This window comes from Branchiostoma belcheri, unplaced genomic scaffold (assembly GCF_001625305.1).
Source record: "Branchiostoma belcheri isolate BF01 breed outbred unplaced genomic scaffold, Haploidv18h27 scaffold21, whole genome shotgun sequence".
NCBI classification, from domain to species: Eukaryota; Metazoa; Chordata; class Leptocardii; order Amphioxiformes; family Branchiostomatidae; genus Branchiostoma; species Branchiostoma belcheri.
In genome coordinates, this window is record NW_017803602.1 from 1,629,238 (window position 1) to 1,651,666 (window position 22,429).

General features: G+C 43.1%; 1 protein-coding gene and 1 pseudogene across 3 annotated transcripts in view; one reads left to right on the plus strand and one right to left on the minus strand.

The window, feature by feature from the left end:
• Nucleotides 1–15,495: 15,495 nt before the first annotated feature.
• Nucleotides 15,496–16,212, minus strand: LOC109469626 (annotated as a pseudogene).
• The window catches only part of LOC109469685 (glutamate receptor ionotropic, delta-1-like), a 63,523-nt gene continuing 56,747 nt past the window's right edge, over nt 15,654–22,429 (plus strand). The window contains exon 1 of one of the 3 annotated variants that reach the window (XM_019768242.1): nt 15,654–16,277. In XM_019768242.1, the coding sequence (XP_019623801.1) occupies nt 16,211–16,277 (67 nt within the window). In that variant the 5' untranslated portion in view covers nt 15,654–16,210. The remainder of the gene's footprint in view (nt 16,278–22,429) is intronic. The other 2 variants (XM_019768243.1, XM_019768244.1) reach the window with 2 other exon arrangements.

The following is a 22,429-nucleotide window of genomic DNA, read 5'->3' on the forward strand; positions in this document are numbered from 1 at the left end:
GAATTAAGTAACTGGGAGAAAATTGAAGCAACGTCGTTCGTGATGAATAGTTTTACTTTGCAATCACGTCTTAATCAGAAGAAGAGTTTGTCTAACACATGTATTGTCTGTCGTAAAAACTTTGCACTGAAAGTGTTTCTTTTTTCCGTGATGTTCTGTACGTCCTGGTCCTGTACCTTAACTTCCCGGGCAAATTAGTCCATATAGGCTTGTCAAGGTCAGTCACTACGCAAATATCCTATCTCAGTGGTATCCAGACAATACCGGCCCTTGCTACTGCCCGATACTGTGCCATGTGTATCAACTACTGCAAATACTAGCTCCTGCCGGAGTGTTCTGAATAAATAATTCCCTCCAAGTCTTCAATGATAAAGATGTAGTAGTAAATGGTTTATTGATAAACAGATAACAAATCGGCCTTGCAGCAATAGCTGAATTGCACCGAAGTTAACAACCATCAAGTACAGTAAAATCAATTAAAAAAGTATATTATTATACATCTATATACAAAGTTCAAATATTATCAATGTCATTAACAATATATATGTGGTTGGAGATCAGTACAATTACAAAAAAACAGCGTTATTAGAGTTCTTACAGGAAAGGCTGCTCTTGAAAAGATCATGACAGTTCAATTTTACAGTCCATTGAGGAGTTTAGCCAACATTGGCTTCGCACTCGTGGTGTATCTTTTGGTCCCTCTGGCCTGGGAGTACTGGAGCGAGTTCCTCAGCTGCCGACCGTGCAGATCTCCCCGCGTCGGAGGAAGCCAGCCATAATAAGATTCTTTATTGACACAACAAAAAAGTACAGAGACTTTTGTATGGTCTTAACTAAAGATCTAACAAAGCTAACTAAAGATCTAACAAAGCCTATTCACCTGTTTGAGGGCCATCAAGACAAAGTTTCAAACAAGGTCCTCTCGTGCGATCACTTCTCAAGCTGATGAGATACTGTTCGGAGATAGATAGAATCGCCAGATGTGATTATTCCGTGGTATCAGTAGCGCAAGACAGGTTGTTAAATTGTGATCACAGTGTTGTTTTTTCATCGCGTTACAAAGGGTTATTTAGAAATTAGTCTTTGGTTTGTTCTCACTATGTCATCTTAGGACATCCTTGTGTGGAAAACTCAGTTTTAAGTGAACCATTTTAAATCAATGGATTGGAAAATATGAGATGGAATTGATACCATAAACATTATCATACCACTTCAGTATTGAATACTGGAGAGACAATTCCCCCCTTGTATTTGCTGCTGAGTTTGAATTCCGGATGATTACATGGTTTACTAAGCACGGCTTTGTGTATCCTGTTTCGTTACAGGATCGAGGTCATCCCGGGGCCACTCAATCCAATTTGCCCGGCGTATGCTGATGTAGCTCGCTGAAAGGGTCCCTTAACCCCTTCCGTGGCCATTGTTAAGGTGGTGTAATTATGCGCAACATCAAGCAGGATCACCCACCCCGGAACACCGGCCTTAAAGGTTCCCGGCTACTTAAGAAATCAGAACAGCGAAGGTTAACATTACTTTGACAGTTCAGCTTCACATGGAATTTGAAGGTCACTGATTAAGGTTACAAGTAATACGTTTATTCATAACATTCTTTTCATAAATTTGACCTCTCGAACAGTGAAATAGTCTGGAGCGTTGCTGAAATAAATAACGAATACAAATTTTCCTGCTCACCTGTATCGGAGCAATGTCATGTCAATGAAACATGTTACAGAAAGATAAAAGTGCAACCATTCGGATGAAAATTTCTTGTGGACGGTTGAATGTAACAACTAACAGATCACAGTCAGTAAATAGAGCACCAAATATATAGCAGACTACAACTTAGTGGCAGCCACCCTCTGCGACCTCCAGACATGAGAATGGGAGTGGGCACAGATACAACAAGCAATAGACATCTTCCCTCCATGAACGAGGTTGGTGTTGTTAGGGTTCTTTTTTATGTTATCACATGTGTTCATTGTTAAAACATGACAGCTGGGTTTAAATTTAATTGGACGTTATATGGCCATGAATAATGAGGGAGTTGCTTTGTGTTGGTACAATTTTAATTTTTATCATGTAAGTACCAACCCAGATAAACTTTCAAGCGAGTTTTAGTACTTAGAGACTTGTATGTTCTGAATTGAAAGAAAGAAGTAAAGAATTGATGGAGCAGCCTGCAAGGTGTTTGGTATACTTTATTCCATATATATCATTTCATAGCTATTAGTAATGCAAGAATCCTACTCTGATCTTTTTGTTAACTGAGCAAATTGATGTTACGTGGTCACGAGAGAGAGGGACGACTTCACTCCCAGATATACAACTCAGGACTGGCCCCGACGATTTACATCACTAATTGGTAACAGAGGTTGGGGGGGGGGGTACAGAGGCACAGATATCAATCCTGCAGAGGTGAGGTCATTGACCTCTCAATCACAACACAAACAAACCGCCCCATTAGCAAGGCCGGCAGGTCAGTAACCCAAAAATAACCAGACCAAAGAAATATATAGCCTGTCAAACAGGAGATAAAAAAGATACATTGTGTGCCAATTGGGGTCAACAAAGACCACACTACTATAAAATAGGGGTGATAATGTAGAAATCCTTTTAAATTAAGCAATACAAATATACGACAACCTGCTAATGCACTCTAAAACGCAAAGAGACTCAACAACTACCCACATACCAAATATTATACCAAACGACCCACCAGATTTTCCAAACATTCAACACAAAAAGACCAACTTTAAATATATTGTAAATATCAAACGCAAACAGCTAGGAAGCCCAAATTTAAACCACTAAACCATGGTAATAACAACTACATGCTACCTTAATATCGCACAAACAGTCCATAACGCGCAAACAACAGAATAAAAAAATTAAACTGCAGTACCAAGGTCAATCACCAGGGGCTCAAAGTCAACCTACACAATCTCCAAGGCCCCATCCATCAATCTGCCAAATATCGTACAGTTCCTTCTCACCGATCTTCAGATATCAGACCAAACATGAAACGGAGTAAAAACAGTACCCCCATTTTCATGGAGGGTAACAACCTGGCTAAGTGCTTGAAAAATGAATCGTGCTAGTTGTTGGATGCGTGTAAGGTAGCTAATGAAGACATATGGTGATGGATGTTGGTACTCCTTCAAGTCGTTAGTTTAGGTCCTAACCGCCTTCTCCCAGGCCAGGTCTCCAGTGGGCCTTCCATTAACCAGAAACACTTCAAATCACTTAGTATAATGAAACTCTTGGGACAATTCTGATTTGATTTTAGACGGTATTTACGCAACAGTTGCATCCTAATGACCATTCTAATCCCCTTTAGTGTGCATTCACAAAATTATGATAATCTTTTAGTACAATGAAGTAGATTTGTACTGAAACACGAAAACTTTTCAATGCAATAAACGTAAGCTGGTCACCTTTATACGACTCGCCCAAAAGAATTGCAATGGAGGAGCACCAGTCTCTTCCCTGGTACTTAGGTTTGATTGAAGATGCCTTAAAACCAAAGGGTACAGGGTCCTCCATAAACACATCCCGGTTTATAGTCTGTTTAGCTCTTGGCCCAAGAACGCCGAAATGTCAAGATGGAGGCGAGAGGCACAATGAATCAAAAGTGCACACGGAATTCCAGCTTATGTCACGGAGGGATTGTAAACTTAATGTCAGTCTACTGTATCATCCCTGACCCCCAGCAGTTTTGAAGAACCTTATTTTATATCAGTACTTTACTTCATCCTGACAAGAGGACCTTTTAACCCATGACGTCAGTGCTTCTGGGAACAAAAGTTCGCTTGCATCAGGTCTGATTGAGCTAAAATTTGACGCTCAAAAAAACAGAATGATATTGTTACAAATGAGAACGTCTGTTCGGAAGTAACCTCTCTTACTTCATCATTGGGAGAAACTTGCAATACCAATCTCATAGCTGCGACGTTTCTACGTAATTTGCAGCGTGGTTACATGAAGTGACTTGATGAATCAGTGAGCATGTTGTGGTTGGCGACAAACATGTGTCGCCCCGCCATCACCGGCGGGTAATGGACTTGAGCGGGATGGTTTCCCCTGATTTCCCAGGGGGAAGTTCAGACACACCACATCAGAAATTAGGTGTGAAATGATTTATTGTCCTTGCGGGCGGAATGTTAGTTACTCTGTTTCCTCGTGCTTACCAATTGGGAGATAAGCCGTTAGACCCGAAATGGATCAATGTTGAACACCACGAAATCACATAAACACAGAGTATATTAAAACCTCCTGCGGTCGTGCTGTAAGCAGGAAATGGACCATGCAGATATTTTGGTGTCACCCATGGTCTGAAGAATGTTTCCTGTCTTTGCTCGTAATGGCGACCCATAGTTTGTAGTGAATCCAAATACCGTTATGTCCTACCTTGGAGCGGTGCATCAAGTGAAAAGTATTCTCAAGTTTATGTTTGGATACTGCAGGCTGTTTTCCGTCCTTCAACTTGTTCGTCCCTAATCTTGTTGGAAGACGCTGCGCGATTGATCTTAATTATCCGCCCTTGCAAGTAGACAGTTAAAGCTGATTAAGCCGATAAACAATGACGTTTAACAGAACGACAACCTTGTTGTAACGAACACATTCGTTCGTCTTGTAGATGTAAAAGCGGCCGGTGGTATACGTCTGATTGGCGGATAATGGTAAGGAATGTCCCCAGAAGCTCAGTAAGTTTAGTAACTATGACACACATGTGTTAAGAGCATATTTGTATCCTGGAAGACATGTCGAGTTCTCTTAACCACTGCAGAATTCAGCACACCGATATTGTGATCCCCAAGCACAATATACACTGAATTCTTTGGCTTTTGTTGGTAGCATTCAGCACGCCGATATTTATGATCTACATCACTATTCGGTGATTTTTTTGGCTTTAGTGGGTAGCCTTCAGCTCATCGATATTGTGACAGTGAGTTCACCAGTGAGTTCTTTGACTTGGTCAACTGGTAGAACTGGTAGAAAGAACTATTCTGTTTTATCAAGATTAGAATAAGACAATGACAATGTGACGTTACACTCGAGCGTATACAACATATTTTATCACACCACATACACACATATCAATATGGGTATGTGCAGTTTGTATAGCTACTTCCTGACTGCTTAGAACTATGATGAGCGCCTGACAATAAAGCTAGGTTCTTCACAGTAATGGCCATATTTGGATGATACTCGTACCCGTACATCCAAAACTACTATCCCTACATACTTATCATAAAATATATTATCCAGATACGAGGATGCTGCATGTTGTCTGTTGTTACCTCCACGCAGATTGTTGATAGACTGCGAAAAGCATAGTTGAAGAATGTGATAATGACTTACTCTCTGCCGTTTGATGTACTGAAAACAATTTGGTCTCCCGGTACGTCCCCAACCTTGCAAGTCTCCTTGCAAGCACCGGGCACCGGGCTCTCCATGGTAAGGGAGATAGAAGAAGTAAAAGGACCCTGGAGAATATAGGGGATCTCAAGATAAATGTACGTCTCTACTTGTATGTACCCGTATATGTCTTTCCGAAGTCCTTCCGCTATTGGCTTCGTAAAAAGGACAGAATATATATTTTTAAAATGCTCTTGAAGCTAAGTTTATGGCAATACGAACTTGCCATCATTATTGTAACTTTGCAACCTGTCCATTCTCCTGTCTGTCGCAATCATAGAAAATTGACGGACACCTGTTCAGTGTGTGTGTGTGTGTGTGTGTGTGTGTGTGTGTGTGTGTGTAGTGTGTGTGTGTGTGTGTGTGTGTGTGTGTGTGTGTGTGTGTGTGTGTGCATATGCAGAAGGAAATACTAATAATTGCCATTTGGATCGATACGTTGACACAGAAATAATGAAATCACTAGAAAGCACACTGGACATTTATGTATTACAGTCTATGTTCAATGGCGTCTCAACCTTATCTGATTTACTCAGCAATAACGAATACCCCTGCTTATCGCTACTCACTGTCAGTCACGAGGAGTTTTATAGCATTCATCAAGGGGAAGTTAAATCTATACTACACGGTTGTACTTTCCCTCAGGTGTGCACGGACTACAAGAAGCCTTACGGCCTCCGATTCCCAGATAAAAATTGGAACTCACTCCACCGCCTTCCCTCCCCCAGGAAATACGGAAGGTTGGGAGGTGAAGTCATATCAGATTCCGTTAAGGTGACGACAGGAAATACTTTCAATAAGTGTGTGTTTGTGTGTGTTTGTGTGTGTGTGTGTGTTTGTGTGTGTTTGTGTGTGTGTGTGTGTGTGTGTGTGTGTGTGTGTGTGTGTGTGTGTGTGTGCGTGCGTGCGTGCATGCGTGCGTGCGTGCGTGCGTGCGTGTGTGTGTGTGTGTGTGTGTGCTAGTGGTTCTTGGTTGCTGATTAGATTAGTCGTTACCTCATTCCTCGGTGTTGGAACCCTATTTTCCGGGGTCGTGAGGGTGCGGCATGGATGAGCGCCGCCCCAGCTGGCTCCACTCCCGCGGCTTATGTGAGATTGCCTGGGTCTCTCCGAAGTCCTTTCGGTCCATTTCTTGATGTTGTCCGCCCACTGTACTTTTGCCGCTTTGTTTCGTTTCCCTGATGAATAGCCAGAGTTGAAAGTAAAGCTTTGTCATATTAGGTCTTGCAGAAACAGACGACGCTTATAACAAACGATTGGGAACTTCTTTTGTATTGTGTCAACTGCATCGATGGATATACGACAGATATTTTCCCCAGTATTCACTTTCATTTTGAGTCCCCATTTTAATATTTTCAGCAAAAACTTTACAGGTGTTGTTGGTTAACATTATTGTCAGGAGAACTGTATTTCACCACGAAACAGAAAGGGACACAGATTTGTTGGCTACATTCTTCAGGTTTGAATGACCAATCACTTAGGACACAAACCATTTAACCTGATAAAGACTGTAATAGAGTCAACGGAACATTAGGTACGTACGTTTTTCTTGTTTGCATTGACATACAGGTCTTTCGGCAGTTGGGACGGCTGGCATAAAACTTCTTGAATGGTTGTTAATTCAGGGATATCACCATGCATCTTTATGACGGCTCAAGCGGATTTAGATACCGGGTAACTGCGTTGAACATGAAATTTATTGTCCAGCTTATATCTACATTCTCGGTTGTATGCTGATATACAACTCTGCAAGCACTACAGTATGCTGCAGATGTACAGATTAAATTGTCCCTTCAGGCCGCAAACTTTTTATAATTCCAATGATCAATGACTGGACAGCCGACCCAGTTGCCTCAGGATGTCGCTCTACATCAATGCTAGTCTTATCTGAAATAAGAAAATCCTTATCGCCTCAGTTTCGTCTGTAGCGATGAGCTTTCTGTGCCAACCTTAGGGTCTGGAAGATTAATTCACAGCTTTGTGCGAGGACCTATGCATCGTGATGCATGGCGGTACAAATTTAACATTTCCCCACTGTGCAGAGGTTGTTCTTCAACAGGTTTGTAACATTTTATCAGGATTGCGCGAACAAAATATTGTCAAGCTGCTCCATTTCTAGCACTCCACTCACACTGATGCTGAGGACCATGTAAATGAATAAGATCAGATAAGCTGGTGACAGAGTCTCTGTCTCTACATAAAAGAACGATTTGTCAGATAGTATCGTCCACTGTAAACTCGTTTACGGACAGAATTATTACACGGACTTTACATCGGCGGTGTAGTACAAGTCACTGCGTGCAGTACGGCAGAAAACAAGCTGCTGCTTACACTCACCACACTATCATGTGAAGGGCAAAGGCCGCTGTTTTCATTACCCCATAGATAGCAGGGACTGTCGCTTGTTCTTTTATGAGTAATCGAGTAATAGCACTGGGACATAGAAAGTTAACTTGCAACATTGAATCAACTTGAAGGTTTTATGTCAGTAACCTTTGTGGTTACGCAACGTCAGCACATCTTACAGCGCAATCCGGTCATGGACCTGTCTGCCATGGGAAGCAAGCTAGATAACTGCCCGTACTTATCAGATAGTCTCTCTTCACAGAATTGGAACATACCGGTGAGATCAGTGGCCCGCAGATACAGATCAGAACTTAGCTGGTTATTTCTGTTGTAATGGGCCCCAAAATGTTCCTCTTATCGTTGTATCAGACAATTATTTTCTCTTCCTTGTGGTTTCACAACAGTATACGACCCTACTGTATAGTCCTATAATTCCATTCGTCAGGAGCAAGCCTGCAAAATATCGATGTCCTACGGCATGGAAGCCATTATGTATCATTTGGAATCCGCGCTCTAAACTGTGTCTCATGCCAAGAGACATCGATATGTATCTCCTTACAGCCAGGATAAACTTTAAAACACCGCTGGGGAACTTTAAAACTGCAAAGTTTTAATGTAGTTGTTTGGTCGTGAAGATGGAAAGTATGCATCTAATGGGCCTGTGATGTTATTGTGACGTACTATGATACATTTAGTCCATTTAGTCCATTTTGACAAAGAGATCTGTGGTGAAATATCCGCCCACCAGTGGCTTGAGACGAGAGGAATATCTAATGGAGACATCTGAAATACAATTTCAGACACTGTTTTGTAAGGCAAAATGTTCCTCAATTGAATATCGGGTTGTGACAGATGCTCCCCAAAGTGATTGATGTAGATTAACGTAACACTTAAAGCAACAGATCTAAAATCCCGTGTATGACACCCGCGCGTGGGCTCTGATATACACCGCTGTAAATGACGTTCACCTGGGAAAGGTAACATTATCCGAGGCCTATTTCTAACACCGAGAATACAGAAGTGGGCTTAAGATTTGTCATTACGGCCTGTTATTTTTATGTCTGGGTCGGAGGTTACATAAAGAATGGGTACTTCACCGTCGCGTGTTTAGTCCCCGGGTGTAGCAGTAAAATGCGTTACACTAGTGGGTTGCAGACCTCCATTAGTCGCCCAACGTCTAGTTATTAGGCCTGAGGATAACGGTTTTATATGTTACTCTGTAGTTCCTGAAGCAAAGCAGATAGTTAATGGTGCAATTACGCAACTTAAGAATTCGATACTGATTCACTTAGCTATAGAGAAATAAGGTCTGGAAAGTTCTGCTGTCACTGCTAACGTATGGATCCCTTTTACACAGATTTAGAGTCGACCAGGAGACTACCCAACAGTGTAATTGCTGCGATTCTTTATCCAACATCAGCATCTGACCAATCACTTTTAGATGAAGACGACACGTTGCAGGATTATTTTTTCACCAAAGTTGATGCAAACATATTGTATATGACACAGGTTATTCTTAGCTACGGGAATATTTAAATATTTCCAAAGTTATCGCTAGGATACTGGACGTGATATTAGCATTTACGTCTCAATTATATTATTCTGTTAACAAGAAATCTTAACATAAATTGGCACCGTTGGTATGAACAATAATACTCCCAACTACCCTTCAGTTTTCCACTTGCATCTGTATGAACAATAATACTCCCAACTACCCTTCAGTTTTCCACTTGGATCTGCAAGTAATCACCTGCACTGGCATGTTCCCCAGTTGTTTTTTTTACATTCACTGACTATGCCACACGTCTCAAGCATACGCTAGGAATTGATCCAGATTCAGGGAGATCAGACGGTAGGTCTCTTCCTGGCAAGAGATGAAGTTCCTGCGAGGGTTTAGCTCGGCGTGTATGTATCATATTTGCGACCTCTTTTGAAGATGAGAGATCCTCGCCCGGGGCGGCGATTCTGCTGATGTCGGCGTTCTGTTTTATCTGAGCATTGTCTCTCCGCTTCGCCAGGTCGGAGATGTCTGATATGAACATGCCATTTGGTCTCCTCACTTGGGGTGAAGGACACACTGTTTTAGTATTTTTAATGCTTCCGCTTTCATTTCTTCAAAAACTTAAAAAAAACTTTTCTTGGGGGAAATCTTTGGTATCACGTGTTGTAAATTTTTGGCCTCCGTTGGAAAGATAACGGATGCTAAAAAGAGCCCTTCAAATTCAATTATCTTTTTCCTGGAAAGAATTATACTAACGGACTAAGCGTTTTTTGGAGTCCCGTGGTGTGATAGGAAAATAAAGTAAAACTTGGAATTTAAAACCTTACCGTACGGTTACGTACAACCTAGACTTGTTGGGGATCATGTTATCAGTTCGGCACATACATATATATTACGAAGCTTGAAAGAAATGAACATGCTGTGGAGCTTTTCTGCATTAAATTGCCAATGTCTTCTCTTTTGTTAATCCTAGTATATTTTATGTGTACGTGTTTTGATCGGCACTCTCATAACCCCTGGATCTTTCTTGGAGACTAGTGCCCCACACACTGCGGTGAATTGCTTTTGGGGGAGGAGTTGATCGATAGCACCAGACGCAAAGTCGAGTCGAAGGCTGCGAATATATCGCCTTGGGTGATGACTTTGAAGACCTCTTCTCGAGAATGTGTGGTGATCCAGGTCCCCCCAGCCCCAAGGTCTGAGTCCCTCCACGGTCCGATAATCTTCTTGATTACCTTGTCCGGTGGACGGACCAGACTGCAGAACATGGTGATACTGCCAGTACTATAGTTTTTTTTAAACTACATTAAACACACTACTATTGATACTTAACCACTGAAGTACCTGATGTACCTCCAGATCTACGCCCACTTGCTGTTGATGTTACAACATGAAACATGCCTCTGCTTATCCCCAACCTGGCACTATGGTAGCTTCATCTCATTTCCATCATTGTTCCTAGGTTTCTTTTCCATTCCCAAAGAGGCATGCAGCAACACATCAAACCTGTACAATGTAGCCCAGTGTCCTGTAGCTGCTAGTGCCACAGATTCGGGTTGCCTAGAACAAAATGTTATCGTCCTATGATTTGGTAGGGAAATGAGAGCAATGAGACAACGTCTTTTTGAAAACAAGCCTCTTATGCATGTTTCCGACCAGAAGATAAACCCATTCAAACATAGGTATAGGTAAATGGCGATTGTACAAGTACTTGTAGATGCGTGTAAAAACATGATCTATCTTTCCAAATGTGCTCTTTTGATCTTGATGTAAACATGAGGGATTTCAAGATATGTCATCGTCTCTACTGGTGCGCTACTGATGTATTTATTCGGACACGACGACGCCAACATTGTCTGCGCTGTGCTTCAACTTCGTGAGGTTTTGGCGCCTGTTGGCATTCCGTCCTCCCACTGAGGTTACGGGTTGAACTACAGATCTTTCGCCAGGTCAACCGATGAGTAGATCCTGTCTATTGTGACATGGGCTCTGACCCACAGTACGCACCTCATTATCTTCACCCAACATCAGACTATGAGTGTTGACCACGGTCTGCATCTGACCGTTTCGCGTGATGTATGATATTCTCTGTTGGCAACGGTGATTATTCTACATAGCAGGCCATCGCTTTTGCAATAGTCTTCAAAGAGACCCTTGGGTACTTGAAGTTGGCAAACATAAATGGCCTTTGAATAACTTAAAGACGGGGAAGGATGGATGTAAGGCAAACATTGAAGTCGTAAAATAGAGATTTTATCGGAGCAAATGTACCTGGTATCCTCAGTTCCCCCTAGTTTTATGGCATCAAATAGGATGCAGGGTATCAGTAACTTGTGATGTTTCAGTAAGATGGAAGCCTTGGGAAGAAGTTAAGCATAAAACTTCCTGCGGGAGCCGCAAGTCTAACATGAAATCTGAACAAAATTCATGCAGAACGAAGAACTGAGTACAGCATAACTCTCTAGAGAGCTGTTGGCTTCCCGTCTCCCGTGTAATTTGTCTGGCTTCACTTCATTTATAGGCTTGAGAACGGTAGAAACTGCGATAATACGTACCATTTCATTGTCCATTACCACGGCAAATAATTCATATACACTATCCATCTGCGCAGCGGGATTTCTCGTTAAGACGTTCTGTTTCTGAAAACTTTTGGGCGCGTGGCTTTCTAACAAAAACCCCTAGCAATGATCCCCTTTTGTGACTCTTAATGTATCTTCCTTTTTAAAGTGAGAGACGGTGTGCGCAGTACTATTCCCACCCTCAACATCCGGGGTTCATCTGTCATGGCTAAGGTCCTCGGGTAGTAGGTTTTATGTCAGACGTTCCTTGTCCTGGATGGATTGGCCACATCGGTGGCTATCGAGCTCCATTTACCCGACAGGGACCCTTCGAGGTTACAGAGCTGGAGTGTTGCAACTATCTCGGGACTAGAAACTTCTTACATTAAGGCCCTCGCACCGCGTCAAGGCGGTAGGGTCGGGCATCCCAGCGGGGGATCTTTCTATCTACCTCCTCCGCCATGGCCGTGGTTGATCACCAAACCTTCTCGATGTTTTTACAGAGCCAATAAGTCCTCTAGCTCTGATTACGTAGAGAAATGATAGCCGGATTATGTACGAATCATTACTTTATCCTGAGTAGTTGTCGAGGTGTTATCGGCTTATAATGATGGAAGCAATGATGTCAGCTAATATCTCAAACTACGGTGTGCATCCTCATAAAACACATCATCAGCACGCACACCCGGGAAATGCAGCAATGGGATGTCATTTGCCACCACAGTTATGAAGACTGTTGGGCGACGCAAGTCTAAGAAATATATATTTTAATAATGATATGGAAGTAAGTATATAGGAGTCTTAGACCACAGACGACAATAAGTGAACCACTGTATATTCATAGGAAGTCCATTTGGAATTAAGTTGGTGTTCACCATTTGTAATGAAACACCACAACAGCACATGGTTATCTTTCTAGCATTCTTGCTTGTTGATTGCTACCAGGTGCAATCCAGATCTGACACAGCATCTTGCAATGTAAAATCTGGTAATCAACAGTTTAATGTCTCCACCTAACATGAAAAGGAAAAAAAACATCACAGCGCGCATATCAGTAATACCTCTACACGCTCCTCTCATCACTGTGATGAAGTTTGGGCAGAACACTTAATCATGCCGTTTTCTGGAAGGTCACAGACCTCACTCTCTCGTAGTGATTCCCATCTGGACATGGAACGCCGATGTATTTTATGACAGATTGGTTTACCTGGTTGTTTGTCATAGCTAGATTTGACAGCATGGCAGGAAACTACAGGACACAATAAATTCATTTTTGTTTGGAGTGACCCTAGTCTCTAGCGACGAAATGCGTGTCTTCAGTCATCACTTTGATTCCAAATGTTAATTTCAATCATTTGTTGTCTGCCAATCCGACTGTTTTCTGCTCAATGTGGATATTATTATCAGTGATATAGAGTAAACAATGTGGTATATTATGCACACAATTGTAGCAAAGCCAAATGATAAAGGTTACACACATCAATATGTAAAGCAATATCTCTGGGTCTGAGAAATAATTTCAAGCAAAGACGCATAAAATGTTGCATAAATACCCTAAGAACACAAGTAACTGTAACATGCTAATACTAGACAACACGGCGGCATTGTGCTGAGTGCTTGAAAAATCAGGTCTATTTGCTTTATGTGAGTGGATGGTGAATTTCCGAGGAATAGCTATACATAAAGCGCATTGTATTTGCTGTAGGCAGGGAGATATGCTGGCAGCAAACACTGCCTAATGGAAGAGTATGACTGGGAGACAAAGACAGCCGCGGTGACAAATGTTTGCAGGTCCTATGCGTGGCACAAAGATGCGCGGGGACTGCTGAAGTTAAAGACGTCCCGGAGCTATGACGTGTTGAAGCACGGTCATCGAATCTGAGACACTATCTTTTCCTGGAACAGCGTCCAAACAGAACCAAATTTGGCAATAGTGATTGGCAGAGGATTTCATTCTCTAATAAATGGAGGAAGAGTGGAATTTCTGAGCATGTGGGCAGAATGTCTCATACATTGTACTTTGGACGTTTTCGCTAGTTCTGATTAATGCCGGGAAGTGGGTACGAACGCAAGTCATTCTGACACTTTAATTAGTTTTACGTTTGATGGACATGTAGAACAGTATGAGGTAATAAGGAAGCTTCCGTCCGGCAGGAATCTGACAACCCCATCACGTACGGCGCGTGTCAAAGCTAGAGAGACCTTGTACTAAGTACGGAAGAGCAAGCCTGGCATCGTTAACGTTGTGCAGCGTCGGCAAAATGCCCTGTTCGTTCTAAAAAACATCAAAAGATATTCATTAAATGATGTAAAGCCTGTCTGGATATGCCAGTAATATGAACGTCAAACCACGCAGGCTTTGAGTTTGAAAAAGCGTGAGTTAAGTGCAACCCAAGAGCTATATGAGATTGCCAAGCATTATAAAATATTCGTAACTACTGCCTCTTGGTTAGAAAATACTGCCGTCTCTGTGCAGTCAAGCCCATTATAGGAACTTTTGAGACGTGTAGAAATTTAAGGAAGGCGGTAGGTGTGTGAAATCACCTCCGTTGTCCCCGTTAAGAAATATGCCAGCCTCAAGTATAAGATCAGACAAATATATTGATCCAAAACAAAAGTGGCCCAGAAATACATCCCTGTGGTACGTCAGAAGTTTCCCGTTATCAGCTTCTCGATAGCGGTTGAACCAATTGAACATTGGGAACTTTACTTCAACCTACCGCAATTTGAGGATGAGGCCCCTGCCACTGACCTTGTCAAAGTCACTCGAGAAATGTAAGAAAAACTAGACGCTTTGCCAGCAGCCAGGGCCCCATTTATCTTCTGGACGGTGTGCACTAATTGGAAGACCGATGAATCCTCCTTTAGGAACTAGATAGGCGACGGCAGTGAATGCTGTTTTAGGTAGTCTACAGGTATGCTTCTTTGATGACATTGAAGAATTTACCAATCGTCGATATAAGCTGTGGATAGTATTTTTTGCTTGCAATCCTCTTTTTTTAGATCATCTTTACAGTCGACTCTAAAATTCCTTGGTTTAGTTTCTGAGCCGAGTTAAATCTAGATATATGTATAATTATTCATGCAGTGTAAGCGCTCAATGCTTTATTAAAATTCACCCCCTCTTACTTTTCGCCCGCACGCCTTTGACTCTTTTAGAGAAGATAAGATTTGTCAGTCGTGGATAGGACTATTGTAATGCTGTCGACCCTTCATTCACACATTCAGCCAAAGCTGCATTGACCTCATAAATTGTTCCTTTTCAGCTCATCTGAGAAAATAGACACCACTTGATCATTGCTCAGTCAGTGGCTCCAGGAAATAGCGAAAGCTCTGTGCATCTGGCGGAAACCCAGTAAGCAATACTTCTCCTGTCGTAAAGCCGCTCATCCGGTCATCTGTGTACAATGTGCCATGAAAGAGAACACCGTCTTCTGTGATGAGCACGTTAGTTTGCCAAGGTGATAGACACGTTGCTTAACCAAGGACAGTCGTGAATCGGGACGTACGTCGCCTCCGGGGCGGTTACGTACAGATGCGGGATTTATTCCACTCAGGCACAGCAATGGGATAGGACAGCTCTCCCGCTATTTAATAATAAGTATAGGGGTGAGGTTCATTTACAATTATATTGGCAATATTAAAATTGGGCTTATGTACTGATGCTCGGCTCAGTTATCCGCGGAGGGCAATTCTCTGGAACTGATGAATAATTCGGCTGCACATCGCTCCGATTTCTACCGTGGGTTTGTGCTGCAGTTCAGACCTGGCGTCTGTTGGTATGGTAATGACGCTGACGCGATGTCCAATAAGCAGGCCATGCGGCAACTTGGTATCTGTCTTGTGGTAGACTGCTCGATGCTGCCAGTTATACCATATGCAAGCGGTGATGTTCCCAGTCGGACGTGCAGACAGCGTGCGGGAAGGGGGAAAGCTTCGTGACTCGCCTGAACAATCACCTGGATATGGCATAGAGCTGCACCCGCGTTTCATTTGCTCTTACGTTTGGAGAAGTATTAGGTGTACTTAACATCGCATGCTGTAAATTCCAGATCACGTTTACGGGGGACTGTGTCTCTGATCGGGGTGAGCCGGGAAGGTGGGACTGGCGGTTCGGTGAGGGAGGCCAACCTGTCCCGCCACCGAAAACGTGCCAGACTCTGTGGGACCTCCACGCGGGGCCACCCTATACTTTAGTAGATACTACCGGCTCCCGATGTGGGGTAGGCGTGATGGGGAACGAAGCTCAGCAGCGCTGCCGCGGCAGCTCGTTCCCGTTCTACGGCACCTGTAAGAGAAGACAGACGCTTTAGCCGACAGAGCGCGCGGAACAGTACAGGCCTGCAGAGCCCGGGGGCACCGTGGTGGAAACCGCCAGCAGAGAACAACCATGGGCCAGCTTCTGTACATTCTCTTTTCTACTGTGTGCCTTCAGGCGGTCGCCATGGCGAGGCCGCGTAAGTACAGAACGTTCTGTATCGTCTTCCCATCTCTCCAGGTATCTTGCCGTGAGTCTTCATGTTTCCTTACGTTAAATTGTATCCCAGTGCGCCCCCGCGTGTGTCTACGTTCGACTACATGTCCCATTGTGCAAGCCATGTGTCCCCAAGAGTGCCGTAGTGCGCTACATTTTATCGTCACGTGCACCCGGTGCTTTGGTGTCTATCGTAGGTACTACACACTTCCTTTGCCCATATTTTACCCTTAGTATAATGAATGCTCAGCAGTAATGATACGTGGTGAGATCATTATTTCACAGGGACCTGCAGGTGTGTATTTGTACACTAATTCCCGGACTGTGGGGGCTTTCCTAGAAATGTTAAAGATTGAATAATAGCCATCAGAGGGGCAGCAACAAATGGCACCTGGGTTTAATTGTCGTACCCCATCGGAATTAACAAGTTAGCGAGCTTCCCCCAGAGAGCCGTCTTGGCTTTCATTAGTGTAAGATGATAGTGGAGCAGCAGCGGACTCGTTTTACGTTCGTGCGGAAAATTTAGTGGGGCCGTAAAACATCGACTGTGCCTGCAAATCTGGAGGGGAGGAATGCATTACGCAGCACCCTTCGCTACATTACGGTACTCTGCAATCATGTCGGTATTTGGCTTGCTGGTGAAAGCTATTACAGGGCAAACCAGATAAGACGAAAGATGTTTGTTCAAGTCCTTTGACGCATCGTACCAAGATGTAGGCTTAGTCATTCTAATTTCCGTGAAAACGGCGTATTTATCTTAGCAAACACCAAACCTTTATTCAGAGCCGGCAGGGAATACTAGTATCTTAAGCACCCAGAGGCAGGTGCAACAGAGTGTTCTCGAGATAGCGTATTTTAATTTACCTGGTCATTCCTTCTGAGTGAACGATTAGGCGCTCTTACTCAGCCGTTTCCTAAGCTCTTATCTCTCTCCATGTAGTTATCTCTAATTCTCTAATTTCCTTGCCTTCAAAGCTGACACGGTACGCTCGATATACGCACACTTCAGCGGCGAGGATGCAATTTTTGCAGCATGTTTCCGTCCCAGTGCACACCCTCTCTGCTGCAGTAAGGAGCCATGGAGGGGGGCAGCTTCCTGCTGCACGCCAGAGTCACTTTTGGGGCAGACCGAGCACTGCCAGGACTGTGAAGGCCCTCTACCGGCTGAACGGTCAAATTGGGCAGATATAGCCACGTACCATGACGGATCCCCCGAACAATTACCAGGCATAGCATCTGTGTAGATCTGTCATCATCTAGATATACAAGTACATAAGTATTGAATTGTGCTACAACTTAGTTCAGAATTATCGTTACAAGCATAGTAAGGTGCTGTGTTTATCTTGCTGTTGCCGTCCTGGTGATTATCTTAAATATATAATCAAAGATGTCCTTAAGAATGGGGAATTGCATTACCAGCTCATCTGTCAGGGTAACATCTGCCACCAGTTTCCCGTGCGGCGTAAGGGCTTAACTGGTAAGCCTTAAGTGGGTGAATACATAAACACGAGAAAAAGCCCGATGTCAGCAAGGTCAAGGAAGATGAATGTTGCAGGCCGCCTGGTAAAGCCCGTGCTCCGATCCGCTTGCGCCTTTCCATACCAAAGGATTGGGAAGGCAGCTGGACTCGTAATCAGCCCTAGGTGCAAGGTCCAGCCTGATGATACTTATTTAGCTTTGATAAATAACTACGTGGAATGTAAGGGAAGCACCGGTCTCTTTACTGAGCACATCATTGTACTGGCCAATAGGCAAAGTTTAAAGCTTGAGGAAGTCTTTAAGAAGGACGTAACGTTGCTCACAAGTAGCAATTGACTTGCAACAACTACCTGTTCCTGTCTTTATACTACTAGCGACCTGCGTAGGCTTTTCATGCCTTGATAACTGTTTTTCTCTGAATCTACGTCAAGAGCATACGACGTAAATGTTTGTTCCTAGGACTCTAGGAGAATTGAAATTTGTCGATGTTCCTCTCGTTCTCAATTCAACATATGTGATGTCCGAAGTTTGAAACTTAGCTCTTGAGCTGGGAAGAAGTGAACTATCTACCATCTAAACTTCGCGATCCTAGCATGTCCAGATCACGAGAACCGAGGGTGCAGCACCGTAACAAGCTGCTAAGGGGCTCAAAATCTAATCATTTGTAGGTCTCATCAAGACAATCCATCTTAAGTTATCGTGTTGACGATATTCCTCCTTGGCGAAGGTAAAAGATAATTTACACGGCAGCCAGAAGAGGATAGACGGCTACATCAGTGTGACGTATCTAGCCTGCCCAATCTGGCTTTGGTGAAGTAATTCAGGAACGACTTCTCTGACCTGACTCAGTCTACGCCGGGCAGCTCTTGATGCAGACTCATTATCCACATTAAGAAATGAAATTGTCTCTCCTCATTAAATGGCACATGTTTCTGGAATTAGGTTGATAACTTAAAACCGTTATCCATCATTACATGGCTGTTTGCGCTACGAAATGGTTTTATTCTCATGCATAATACGAATTCCACCAGGAGCTCTACTGGATTTTACCTCTGCCGCTCTGTGGTGTCGTCTTTCCAAATATTGAAAAGAAACCATTAATATCAACAGAGAAGAAAACCCATCGATATTAGCAAAGGATAGCAGAGGAAAGAAGTTATTAATTTTAGCAGAGTAATCAAACCAAAGCATAAATGTGTTAACCTCTCATTAACTTTTGACCCAATTGGTATGAGACTGTATTGAAAGTGGATTGACATGTTTCTTGGTCAGTGTGGCTTGTCGCTTTTTGTGGCAATAAATGGGCCTGAGCTGAGCATGCCAATATGGATTTTTTTGTAATGATCAAAATCAATTTTGACGTGTGAAAATTTGGGGAATGAAATTCAACAAACAAATGAACTAACAGACATGAAAATTGGTGATGCCGCAGTGACTAGACTCAAACTCCTTAAACCTGGGGCCTCTATAGTGGAGGGTAAGGTGTCCTACATTTGGCCAAAATTGCTCGTAAATTATTGGGTTGCACTATATCACAGGTGAAAATATCCGCGCAATGTATTTCAAAACTTTAGACGTAGAATAACCTGTTTTAATTTTTTCTTGGACTACTAAGCCGATTCATAGCTTAATGAAATGTAATTTTTTTATATTTAATTATATATTACATAATTCCATGAAATACTTCCGTGTTCAGGGATTTCTAACAACTCAACAACTTCAGGATAGGATTTGTGGGAGAATAGTAGTTTGGAGAAAGTGGGACAAGCTTTGCTGTCACTTTGCTGTGTAGCGGTTTCTAAAGATTTATCACCGTCGACATGTGTGGACCAAATGAACGTCTTCCATTTTGTAAGGGCGCTACCACAATTATATCTGCGCTGTCGTAATACATCACGTCATCAGGCTGGGGCAGCTGCCATAATTAAGACATGCTGTCGTAATCAATCAATGCTGGCTAGCAGTATATCCAGTTTATGAAAGGAACCAGGCCAAAGATCACAAAAATAAAAAATACTATTACAGCAGCTCCAGCGGCATTCAGGACTCTGTCATGTATAATAATGGATTGGATGGGGAGGGGGAGGGAGCGTATTGGCATGTAGTGACCGTAACTGGCGAGAGGCCATGAGGAGGATTGCTATACATATATACAGTACCGGGAAGATGCCTGCAGGGTTGTGGGGGGTGTTGAAGGTGCTGTAGTGGATAAATGGTTCAGGGTTCTGTCTACCCTGCAGTTGTTGTTTCGGGTAGATACCTGTGGCGTTGTGGGGGGTTTTAAGCGATGGTATCTAAAAATACATGCAGGGGTACAGGGTTCTTCTATTTCCCTACCGAGAGTGGTATTAGGAGATTTCGTTTGGGATATCGACCAACGCCAAATTGGCCGATGAAACATTAAGACGCGAGGTTGTGGCACAATTATAGCAGTTCATATGATTTCATCGAAGGCGCTGTATAATACATGGCCGGGAGCAAAGGGACCGCCTGACAGATCAGGTAAAACTCGGACACAGATTGTCCGTCCTGATTAATCTATCAAATATTCACGAAGTGTGTTCCATCGGCAGATCGAACCGCAGGCCGAGGAGGCGGAATACCGGAACGAAACGCCGATTACTGTCTCCATCGTCATTCAACACTTGGCACTGTCGTCCGGAGCGGTATCTGTTCTGATATACATTTCTGGAATGGGTTTTACATCAGGGTGGATGACGACGGCATCCACTCCGTCCTCCCCCCACACAAAAACGGGCAAAATTAATCACGTCGTGCACTGAGCCGCAAAACCAACACAAGCCCTCCTTATGGAGAACCACATGATTGATGGAAAGCATAGCCATGAAGATTCGGGGTCGTCTCAAATTGAAAAAAAAATCTCTCGTCGAAACAATGTAAAGAAGTTACAACATGACGAATGCACATGTACGTGACCTGGTCATTGGTCCGGATATGGTTTATGATAAGGCTGAATATTAACAATATCGTCCTGATCTGGGAGTGACAGGGGGTAAGTCCCTGACAAAAAGACTCATGTGACACGAGCAAGAATCTAATAACCATCCTAATTACAAAATGCCTCTTGTAAATGTATATGAGTTAATTGGACAATATGGCAGATAAATGCAAATTACCTAAGATGTAACTAATTTATATCTTTGTGTAAGTAAGAGGAGGGGGAAGGAGGGAGGGAGAATGCTTTACAAGGTTAAGATTTCTGCTGTTTCCTCATCGCGTATTTTGAGGATGCACCATTAGCTGCCAGTAGTAAACAGCCACCTCCGCTATACAAACACTGAACTATGATTTATCAGCCATTGTATGTAGCGAATATATAGTTTAAATGCTTGTGGTACTTCCTATTTCATCATTCGATGTCGTCGTATAATATTGTATTCCATCATGACTCGGATGCAGTTAATGGTATGCATGTTCCCCAATATATTTCCTTATTATTTATATTTCATTCAAGTCAGACGTCTGTGAAATCTTCCATAATCAGAAACGTAGCTTCAATATTGCAGGCAGGGTTTAGGAATGTGTGGGCCTAAATCCTTTAAGTGGCTGGAAAGTTCGCCATGCGTTTTCGCACACCGGTCGTAACATGTCCTTGTGGAAGGGCTTTCGTCCGGTAGAACCTTCTCATAACCCAGCTCTGATTGCGGTGAAAACTGTACATACATATTTACATCCCATGCACCATCCCAGACGTGATTATCGAGTAGCCAACGGCGTTTATCCAATAAGCCATGGCTTTCTCACCATTCGTCCAAATGCCCATCTGTACTCAAGGGGAATAAATACATCACTCTGTGTTCCATATCGTCCGAGAACCAGCCCCACCGGCCGTCAGGCGATACGGTGTACACCACGATGTATTCGATCTAAATGAGATTCGCATGAGGAAATTGTTTTGGTACGAGTACAAGAAAGTTGAGGGAATACGATGTCTTGTGCCAAGAACTTCGACAAAAGCAGCGATGCGACTCTTTGGGTTGTGATGGGAACTCTTGGTTTCGATCCAATCATATAACGTTATGGTTTGCCAGGAAGGAAAGTAAAGTCACCCATCGTCTTATCAAGATGGGAGGACGCCTATGAATAGATAAAGGACCACATAGACATGCCCATTACACCCAGTTGTGCTGCTTATCAGCTGTACCGCCCGATAGGCTGCTAGTTAGCGATAATAAGTTAGCGATAACCGGATAGAAATCACTAAGAAACGTGGTTCTAGAATATGTTTGTACGTTCACTGGCGTACGCGCTAGGAGAATTTGTTCTGTCAAGACGCCAGCAATGTATAATGACGCCTTGGGTGTCGTATGAAATATAATGCAGCAACGGTCATGTAGTTGCAGGCATGTCACAGCATCTCCATATCTTTGACGAATACATTTCAGGACAGGAATTCTTCAGCATATACATCGTGTTCAGTGACCTGTATAGACATGTGTGGCACTTAACGTTAATGCGATTATAGCCTGATGTCCTTTATCTGACTTGACGTCATGTATGCTATTGAGTTCACATTTATTCCGCGTGTGGAACGCGCACATCTTATCCACGTCGATATTCTAGCCATTGTCCCCACGTTCTCTCTGAATAGGATCGGTAAGCCTGGTCTGACCAGCGGTAGCTAGGTTATGATGC